Source organism: Cottoperca gobio, chromosome 7, assembly GCF_900634415.1.
Source record: "Cottoperca gobio chromosome 7, fCotGob3.1, whole genome shotgun sequence".
Lineage (NCBI taxonomy): Eukaryota > Metazoa > Chordata > Actinopteri > Perciformes > Bovichtidae > Cottoperca > Cottoperca gobio.
The window spans coordinates 270,473-281,096 of NC_041361.1; the positions used below are offsets into that span (position 1 = coordinate 270,473).

Here is a 10,624-nt window from a genome sequence, read left to right on the forward strand (position 1 = left end):
CCTCTGACCCGCTCTCCACCCGGGGTCGGAGAGGCGCCCCCGACGCTCGCGGTCTGACCGGCCGCGCCTGGACACGCTGGACTGGAGGGGAGAGAAAGAGCGGGACGGCTGCGCCCCCCCCTCGCTGACGCTCCAGCGGGGCCGGTACAAACACGAAGACTGCTCCACCTGCTCCTCGTCCTCAGACTCGGAGGAGGAGGGCTTCTTCCTGGGACAGCCCATCCCGCTGCCGCCGCAGCTCCGGAAGCAGCCGCCCGACGACGGCAAAGACAGAGAAGAAGAGCGGGAGGTGCAGAGAGACTGGGGGGGGCTGAGAGGCAGCATCCGGCGCAGGAGAGCTCACAGCCTGGGGGCAAAGGACAAAGACAAAAACTGTGCCATCTCCTAACATCTCCCAGCAGGGGGCCTCCTCCATGATGAAGATGATGGCTTCATCACTCTGGTGTTCTTCACCAGCTGAATCCAACACGTGTGCCGACGCTTCCACACATCAACCATTGTTCCCGACACACTACTTAGGGGGGGGGGGGGGGGGGGGGGGGATAAAAAGTTTAAAGTTGTACATTTACGAGAAAAACAGTATTTTTTATATTCTTTAAATATTCGATCAGGTCAAAACTTTATGAGAATAAAACTCTGTTTTCTTTTTGTCATAGAAAACGTTTATTACACCTTAAATGTGTCGTTATATAAATATATATATATATATATAAATATAAATCGCTATATAATCTAATATTTATTTATATATATATTTATTAATATATATATATATAATTATATATATTATATATATATATATAAATAATTCTATATATATATATTATCATATTTATATATATATTCTTATATATATATATATTTTATATTTAATATTATCTTTTATATTTATATATATATATTATTTATATTATATTTTATATTTAATATATATATTTATATATATCTTTCTATATCTATTTATTTATATATATCTCTATATATTTATATACATAGATATTATATAAATATATTATTTTATATTATTTATCTATCTCTCTCATCTCTTTCCTCTCTCTCCCTCGTTCTCTCTCTCTTTCTCTCTCTACTTGTCTCTCTCTCTCTCGCTCTTTCCTCTCTCTCTCCTTTTCTCTCGCTCGTTCTCTCTCGCTTTCTCTCTCTCTCTCTTTCTCTTTCTCTCTCGCTCTCTTTTTCTCGTCCTCTTTCTCTCTCTGTATATATATATACTATATCTATATATATTTTATCTCTCTTTAATAATATTTCTATCACCTAATATTTCTTTATATATATTTAATCTATCTATATGTTATTTCATTTATATCACTAACAATCCCCGGCGTGTGAACGATGTGATGATTCTCAGAGCTCGCCGCTTTATATATACGCCTGTAATACATTACAGTTACGAATACCAAATATTATGGGATGGATGTGAGACGAGCTTTGAGATTGTGTAAAAAGTTTGCATCCTGTCTTTAATTCTAAAGAAAGTTGTTTGACCTTTAAGCTCTTTTCTGTATATGTACGGTGGGGGGCGTCGCTGCTCTTCCTTCTTTAGCGTTTCTGCTTCTCTGACGACTTCCTGTGATATTAAACGTCTCATTCTTGTCTGTGAACTTTATTCCACATTTCACACATGAACCTTTAAACATTAGAGTTTTACATAAAGTATATGTAGAAAATCACAAGTAAATACAAACTGAGAATCTAAGACGCAAAACACGTTTAAATATAAAATAAAGTAATAATAATAATAATAAAGTGTGGTTGACATTATTGCAAATGAATAATCTGAATGTCTCCACTTTGTGAAACTCATATTTATATTTAAATTAATTCATATTTGTACATTGACTACATTTATTTATGGACAGACTTTACAAATTTTTCACTTAATCCTTGTATTTATTTATACTTATATTTATATTATTATCCTTGTGTTGTTTGTTTGTTTAATTCTCATTGTTGCTGCTGTGACGCCTGGATGTTCTATCATCTTATTTCATCTTAACTGTTTATGCATAATGAGGATTAATAAATATATACAGAGAGTTTATTCATGTGTATGTCCGATCAAAGTACAGATGCATAACATAACAATTATTTTGATAATAATTGAAGTAGGTTTCCAGCCACACAAACGTGGAGACTTCCTGCTGTTCTGTTTTATATCTTATTAAAGTTAATATCTTGGACTTTAAGACAAAGTGCAAACATGACATTTAAATACAATTGAAAAGATTCATTAAAGAGCAAAAAGAATAGAAATAAAAACAAGCTAAAATAGAATAAAACTGGTATAAAATACAAGAATGAAAGTTACAGTTCTGTGTGAGTCACAGTCATTTATTTATTTTAACATATTTAATTGAATGTATATTTAATGTAGTTAAATATAGTTACAGAGGTGTACACAGTAACACAGTGACAGTGTAAAGGTGAAGTGACAGCTTGTCAGCATGCAGGTGAACTCTGACCCCCCCAACAGAAAGTCTTATCAGCAGCAGGAACAATGGCCACGTCACGTGTCCAAAAACAAGTCGGTTTGTATCCTTGTAGGAGAGCGAGCGGACCAATCAGAGCGCGGGGGCGGGGCTTAGGAGGCGCACACATGAGTTGTCAAACAGGTTTGTCTTGAGCTGCAGAGACCTTACTGACACACACACACACACTTCTCAGCAGGACTGTGTGCTTGCTGGGCTACAACAAGGAACCTCAGAGGCTCCACGAGGACTGTGAAGGTGAGTGTTCTGTAGAACTGAAGCTGCCACAGCGAACACACACCTTCACACACACCTTCACACAGGCAGGCCTGTCAGGGCAGGCCCGGCGGAGGCCTTCGAGTTCCTCTTGTTTACCTGCTGCTCCCTTCTGTGTTCCGTCTGCGTGTTAGTCATGTACTCTCACAGCAGGACATGCTGGGACCTGAGGACTACATGAGGGGCTCTGTTTGAGTGTTTAGTTGTGTGACTCACCATAATGACATATAGTGCCGGAGTCCTCACCGCTGCTCTGAGAGACTGTAGCTGCAGGTGAAGAAAGTTTCTCTTCTCTGTCAGCACGAGCTCGAGCTCAGACTGGAATGGCAAATATGTGGAGAATGTGAGCGGCCGATGCAGACTGTTTCTAACACGCACTTAAAGAAGAGCCGGAGCTACGCGCACTGGTGACCTTCACAGTGCTACACTGCACAGAGAGGGACACCTCAGAGAGGGACACAGAGAGGGACACCACAGAGAGGGACACCTCAGAGAGGGACACCTCAGAGAGGGGACACAGAGAGGGACACAGAGAGAGAGGGACACCTCAGAGAGGGACACAGAGAGGGACACAGAGAGGGACACAGAGAGAGAGGGACACCTCAGAGAGGGACACAGAGAGGGACACAGAGAGGGACACAGAGAGAGAGGGACACAGAGAGGGACACAGAGAGGGACACAGAGAGGGACACAGAGAGGGACACAGAGAGAGAGGGACACAGAGAGGGACACAGAGAGAGAGGGACACAGAGAGGGACACAGAGAGGGACACAGAGAGGGATGCTGAGCTCGTTGTTGGGACTTTTACAGGATTGTAGTTCAGGAGGAAGCTGCTGCGGCAGTTGCTCCCTCAGCAGCTGTGTGCGTGCGTGTGCGTGTGTGAGTGTGTGTGGCTCTGTAGTGCCTGCAGACAATAGCTTGTTGACAGCTGTCCTGATGCACCTCCCCGTCTCTCTCTCTCTCTCACACACACGCACACACACACTTGTGTCTGCGGAGAGATGGACGACTGAGAGGAATAGTTCAGATCCGATGGCAGCCGGCAGAGAAGGTTTCCAGCGGCTGGTTGGCTGCAGGGTTCAGAGTTAAGAGTTTTATAAGCAGACTTGTTCTTTACCCTCCTGAGACTCGAGCTTTTGTGTGGTATGTATATTTATTATTATTATTATTATTATTATTAGTAGTAGTAGTAGTAGTAGTAGTAGTAGTAGTAGTAGTAGTAGTAGGACCTGATGAGTATAAACACTCAGCATGTTCTTTGAACAGGAAGTAGAGATATGATGTCCTTATATGGGGACAGAGGGTTTATTTTTACTACACACAGAAAAATAAAGGTTTGGTACTAAAGAAACATTTGATGTAGTTGATGGTTCTACATGTTTATCATACTGTTCTTTGGGATATTAAATACTTTTTTTATTTGATGGTATAAATGAGCAAAACAAACATACAGGATCTGCTAGCATATATATATTTTTTATATTATATAATATATATATTAATTAATTAATTCATATATATATATAGATATATATATATATATATATATATATATATATATATATATATATATATATATATATATATATATTTTATATTATACATTATATATTAAAAAATATATATAAAAGAATAATATATATTTTTTAAATATATATTATTTATTTATTTTTATTTTAATATATAAAAAATTATATATTAAAATATATATAAAAAAATAATATATATATATATATATATATATATATATATATATATATATATATATATATATATATATATATATATATATACATACATATACATATACATATATATATATATATATCTATATATATATATATCTATATATATATATATATATATATATATATATATATATATTTATTAATTAATTATAAAAATAAAATAATTTATGCATTTTTCTTGCTCCGTACCTGATAGTCACCTGAACATGTCTGTGCAAAAACTATTTAACAAACAATTAATATTTATCTAAAATCCTTTTGGTCATTGTGTTCCCCTCTCCTCCCCTCACGACAGGGCTGTCCCTGCTACTAAAGTAAATGAGTTCCCACATGTCCTCAAACGAGTACGTCCTAATTACCTCGCTCGTTACTATTGCAAAGATTTCAACCATAAAATGTGATGAGGTTTTGTATCTTTCCCACTTGATGCGCTGCAGAATGACTTGGTTGAGAGCGCCACCATCACGCCTCAGACGACGTGTGTGACTTCAGAAGGAAGTTTAAGGTGCAGAAGACTCAAAATCACTTACTTTTTTCTTCTTACTTTTATTGCAGCCGCTCTTACAAAGTGCGTACTGTTGCATACAGTTAGGACATACTACTTGCCACGACATTGCAACTTGAACTTCGACCCTCTCGCTCGTACATCATCCTTGCAAAGGATTGTGGGTCAGAAGAGCCAGAAAAGCATGCGGGCTTGCACACTGCAAAATGTGACCGGATGCAGGACATCCTGGTACTTTGGGAATACTGCATTTCTCATGATATGTATTGGGACATACTAAATAGTTTGGTCTTGGTACCGTTATGTCCCCATATGAGGACGCAGGAGATGTTTTAGTGACTGTTCATCTGAGCTTCCTGTCTCCTGACTGATGTCTCTTTTCCACAGGAAGTCCAAATGCCAAGATTTCCTCTGAGATGCTGAGATCACCTCTCTTCTGAGGAATGGAATGGAGCTGATCCGCACAGACGCACCAATACAGGAAAGCTTTGCAGTGTCTGCAGAACTAGGGAGTTTCATTTCAAGGTGAGAAGACGCATAGACGTGCACAACGCGCTACGACCACTAGTTTTTTAAAAGAATGCCTTTGGAGACTCTCCAACAACAGCCGGCGAGGACCGCTGCAGCTGCGACGCCCCCACGCTTGCGGTCCAAGGGGCCAGTGGGGCCCGACTTCTACCGGCAGCCCAGGACAGCAGCGGGGAGCCCGAAGCAGAGTGCGGTGGAGAGGCTGGAAGCAGACAAGGCCAAGTACGTGAAGAGTCAGGTGGCTCTTTCCAAGCAGCAGCCGGTGCGGCCTCCCGATGTGAGGAAGCCTCTGCTGAGCCCCGGCGCTGCTCTGCGGCCCACCAGGAAGACGCCCAGCCAGACGAAAGCGAAGCAGGAGGGCGTGCAGCTCGACCTGCAGCACCTGAGCAACCTGATCAGTGTGAACGATGCTGCTGATGCCACGCCGCACCAAGGTTATTATAGTTTCAGTTTCATGAGTTCTCAGGGTTACTTCCAGTTTCAGTTCATTTGCAAAAACGGATAAAAACAATTGTTAACATAAAAGGGTTATATAATAATTATATAATAATTATATACTATGTTGTTACTACGTTGATGTATAAAATGTGATGTTTTTAAACATTCACTTTAATGATTGATGTTCTCTTTATTGGACGTCTAAAGAAATTATTAAGAATGAATTTGAAAAGATTATTTTTCAGATGTTCTTAAATCATAAACTATTTAGACTTAAAAGACAGAAACATAAACTCCCCCCGGCCTCTCGGGCGTCCTGAACACTAACGTGTGTTAGTCATTGAGCCAGGCAGTTTTCATTTGTACTTGAGTTTCTCTAATAACTGTCGCTCACACAGCTGCAGGGCCGCAGCAGAAGAAGGAGCGTCTGTGTCCCCCACCTCGCCCCCCACCTCGCCCCGACTGGTGCAGTCCAGCTAAGGTGAGATTAAAAGCGTCCGGACCTGCGAGGGCGGAGAGTCCCGGCTCCCCGGCTGCAGGGACCGTACGCAGGGTGGACGTCATGCCTCAAGCCGGCCCCGTGAGGACGCCCGGCAGACCCCCCCATTACATCCGGCAGCCCCTGCAGCCCATCCCTCTCCACTCCCAGTTCCCCCTCCGCCCGGCCACTTCACACCTGCGTCTCTTCCACACCAGAACGACACCCCGAGCGTCTCCTCTGAAACCTGTTGTCGCTCTATTGAAACCCGCAAACCCGTCCTGCTCTCCAGGTGACACCCCCGCCCCGGCTCCCCCCAGCCTCCCTGTTTTCCCTCCTCCCTCCCCAGCGATCACCCGTCTGTCCTCCTCCAGCTCCAGGAAGCGCCCCTCTCTGACCCGGTCCAAATCAGACATGAGCGACCGCTTCTCCAGAGCCGGCACGGAGCTGGAGCGCTTCTTCAACCTGTGTGGTCTGGACCCCGCAGACCTGCAGCTCACCGGCTCCAGCTCTGACATTGTGTCCATGGCCCGGTTCCGCAGCGTGAGCGCTCCGGGCTCCGAGTGTGCAGGCTCTGCTAAAGATGAGGAGGAGGAGGAAGAGGAGGCTGGGGACGCTGCAGGACGAGTTCCCTACGGCGTTTCTGTCATTGAGAGGAACGCGAGAGTGATCAAATGGCTGTATGGACTCCGTCAGGCCAAAGACAGTACGAGCAAAAGCACCAATTTATAGGACGTGCTGAACGCAGGAGCAGCTCAGGACTCTTTTCTACCTTCACAGATTCAGAGTTCCATCTTTAGACAGAAACTAGTGACAAATGTCCAACTCAGTTTCTCAAAGTCCTTTAAACGTCTCGCTTCGTCGGAAACCCAAAGAAATTCACTGTGATGTGAGATGAAACGGAGAAACAGCAGATCAAAGGGTTCTCAAACTAAAACACAGGAAGTTATGGTTTCCCATCGACCTGTGATGATAAATTAAGTTTCTGTTTGTTTTCATATGTTTTGTCTTTGTGTAAATCCTCTGCTCTCTGAACGGGATTAAAGATGGACGATGAACGCACGTTGTTTTTATTTAAAACATTTCTTCTTCCTTTTCTGTCACATGTTGTATTTGTACTATGTTGTTTATCCTGTACACACGACATCTATCACAGTCTGTCCGTCCTGGGAGAGGGATCCCTCCTCAGTCTCTCCCTGAGGTTTCTAACATGTTCCCCTTTAATTATGGGGTTTCTTTTAGGAAGCTTTTCCTTGTGCGATGCGAGGGTCTAAAGACAGAGGGTCTAAGGACAGAGGGTGTAAGGACAGAGGGTCTAAAGACAGAGGGTCTAAGGACAGAGGGTCTAAGGACAGAGGGTCTGAGGACAGAGGGTCTGAGGACAGAGGGTCTGAGGACAGAGGGTCTGAGGACAGAGGGTCTGAGGATAGAGGGTGTAAGGACAGAGGGTCTGAGGACAGAGGGTCTGAGGACAGAGGGTCTAAGGACAGAGGGTCTAAGAACAGAGGGTCTGAGGACAGAGGGTCTAAGGACAGAGGGTCTGAGGACAGAGGGTCTAAGAACAGAGGGTCTGAGGACAGAGGGTCTGAGGACAGAGGGTCTGAGGACAGAGGGTCTAAAGACAGGGTCTGAGGACAGAGGGTCTAAAGACAAAGGGTCTGAGGACAGAGGGTCTAAAGACAGAGGGTCTGAGGACAGAGGGTCTAAAGACAGAGGGTCTGAGGACAGAGGGTCTAAGGACAGAGGGTCTAAAGACAGAGGGTCTGAGGACAGAGGGTCTGAGGACAGAGGGTCTAAGGACAGAGGGTCTAAGACAGAGGGTCTGAGGACAGAGGGTCTGAGGACAGAGGGTCTAAGGACAGAGGGTCTAAGGACAGAGGGTCTGAGGACAGAGGGTCTGAGGACAGAGGGTCTAAGGACAGAGGGTCTAAAGACAGAGGGTCTGAGGACAGAGGGTCTAAGGACAGAGGGTCTAAGGACAGAGGGTCTAAGGACAGAGGGTCTAAGGACAGAGGGTCTGAGGACAGAGGGTCTGAGGACAGAGGGTCTGAGGACTAGAGGGTGCTAAGGACAGAGGGTCTGAGGACAGAGGGTCTGAGGACAGAGGGTCTAAGGACAGAGGGTCTGAGGACAGAGGGTCTAAGAACAGAGGGTCTAAGGACAGAGGGTCTGAGGACAGAGGGTCTGAGGACAGAGGGTCTAAGGACAGAGGGTCTAAAGACAGAGGGTCTGAGGACAGAGGGTCTGAGGACAGAGGGTCTGAGGACAGAGGGTCTAAAGACAGAGGGTCTAAGGACAGAGGGTCTGAGGACAGAGGGTCTAAGGACAGAGGGTCTAAGGACAGAGGGTCTGAGGACAGAGGGTCTGAGGACAGAGGGTCTAAGGACAGAGGGTCTAAAGACAGAGGGTCTGAGGACAGAGGGTCTGAGGACAGAGGGTCTAAGGACAGAGGGTCTAAGGACAGAGGGTCTGAGGACAGAGGGTCTGAGGACAGAGGGTCTAAGGACAGAGGGTCTAAAGACAGAGGGTCTGAGGACAGAGGGTCTAAGGACAGAGGGTCTAAGGACAGAGGGTCTGAGGACAGAGGGTGTTGTATCCTGTACAGTCTGTAAACACTGAGACATGTGTAGTTTGTGATATTGGGCTGTATAAATACATTTGATTAGATTTCCTCCGAGAGATCAAAGTCAGACTGTAACTTGTGATGACATCATCGTCCACATTATAAATGAAGCGTATGTAATGTGTGAGAGGAGGAAAGTTTCCCTGCTGCTCCACAAGAGGTCAGAACAGCCTGTCCTGTTAGTGCAGGATCTGTGTTCCTACTCGCAGTTCCTCCTTTTCTCTTTTCTCTTTTCTGCATCTTGTTTTTTTAATCGTGCATATTGTGAAATACGTAGAAAGATAAAAAGAAGTGCTGAACTTCGGCTCCCATACAACAAATATTGAACAAAAAAGTGAAAATATATTCATAGAGTTGACTTTAAAAAGCACCAAAACATATTTAATCATCTCTCCAGATATATATGTTCTACTTAAACTTATCTTTAAAGTTCTTATCATATAAAAATCTGATGAATGTTCTTGTCAAAGACACGATGATCTTTAATACAGGACGTGAGCAGCTGAGCTGGACCTTCACAGCGTCACGGTGTTCAGAGGGACTGCAGGGTCAGGATGTTTGCATGAAGACATCTTGTGTTCCACACGCGGAGGGAGTTCACAGCCTTTACTGCTCCGCACTTTAAAGGATGACTTGTTTTAGGAAACTCGCAGATCAAGTGCAAACTTTAAAGAGTCTGTTTTTAAAAGGGAACACAGACAGAAACTCCAGCAGCGACCGACAGAGGGTACGTGTACACTGTTCCATATTTAAATTGTTCATAGACAATATGTCTTTAGTAATAAAGATGACATTATTATTTGATGCATTTCTAGCAAAACAAAAACTACATTAGTCATTTGGAAAACAAGTTGAGTATTGTGCAGTTTGTCTTCTCAAAACTCTTCAGACACAAACCAGTAATGCATCAAATCATAAGTTCAAACCTTTGTGGAGAAACATAGTGAAAATAGATTTACGTAAATATTTTCTAATATATGTAAATATAATATATATATATATATATATATATATATATATATATATATAATACATGTATAATATATTATTTATATGTAGTGTTATATATATATTATATATATATACATATATCCTATCTGTATCTCTCCTACTCCCTGCTCTCTCTCTCATATCCCTATCTCTCTCTACCATCATCCTCTCTATCTCTCCTCTCTCTCTCTCTCTCTCTCTTCATCCTCTCTCTCTTCTCTCTCTATATCTCTATTCCATCTCTCCTCTGTCTCTCTCTCTTCTACTCTCTCTCTCTCTCTGTCAATCCTCTCTTATCTCCCTCTCTTCTCTTCTACCTCTGTCTCTCTCTCTACTTCCTCCTCGCCTTCTCTCTCTTTTGTCTTCTCCTCTCCTCTCTCTCTATCTTCTCTCTCTCTCTATCTCTCTCTCTTCTCCTCGCCCTCTTCTCTCTCTCCAGTCTCCTCTCTATCTTTCTCCTACTCTTCTCCTCTCTCCGCTTCTCTGCTCTATCTCTCTCCTCTCCCTCTTCTCTAATATATAATAATTATATATATATATATATATAATATA

At 43.1% G+C, this 10,624-nt stretch overlaps 2 protein-coding genes across 2 annotated transcripts in view; both read left to right on the forward strand.

The window, feature by feature from the left end:
• prickle3 (prickle homolog 3) overlaps positions 1-532 on the forward strand; it is a 29,822-nt gene extending 29,290 nt beyond the window's left edge. Inside the window, 1 exon segment of the mRNA XM_029434908.1 lies at positions 1-532. This exon segment is cut by the window's left edge and continues 57 nt beyond it. Coding sequence (XP_029290768.1) covers positions 1-128 — 128 coding nt within the window. The 3' untranslated portion in view covers positions 129-532.
• A 2,026-nt stretch (positions 533-2,558) lies between these two features.
• On the forward strand, positions 2,559-7,517 carry fam110a (family with sequence similarity 110 member A). The gene is made up of 3 exons (XM_029436202.1): positions 2,559-2,744; positions 5,403-5,977; positions 6,380-7,517. Exons 2-3 carry the CDS (start codon positions 5,596-5,598, stop codon positions 7,189-7,191), a joined length of 1,194 nt encoding a protein of 397 aa, XP_029292062.1. The 5' UTR covers positions 2,559-2,744; positions 5,403-5,595; the 3' UTR covers positions 7,192-7,517.
• Positions 7,518-10,624: the final 3,107 nt, after the last annotated feature.

Bases quoted from the DNA above. Each gene is read 5' to 3' on its own strand.
- fam110a (XM_029436202.1), top strand. From the start codon at position 5,596: ATGCCTTTGGAGACTCTCCAACAACAGCCGGCGAGGACCGCTGCAGCT. The intron at 5,978-6,379 runs GTTATTATAGTT...TCGCTCACACAG, and splicing joins TGATGCCACGCCGCACCAAG to CTGCAGGGCCGCAGCAGAAG.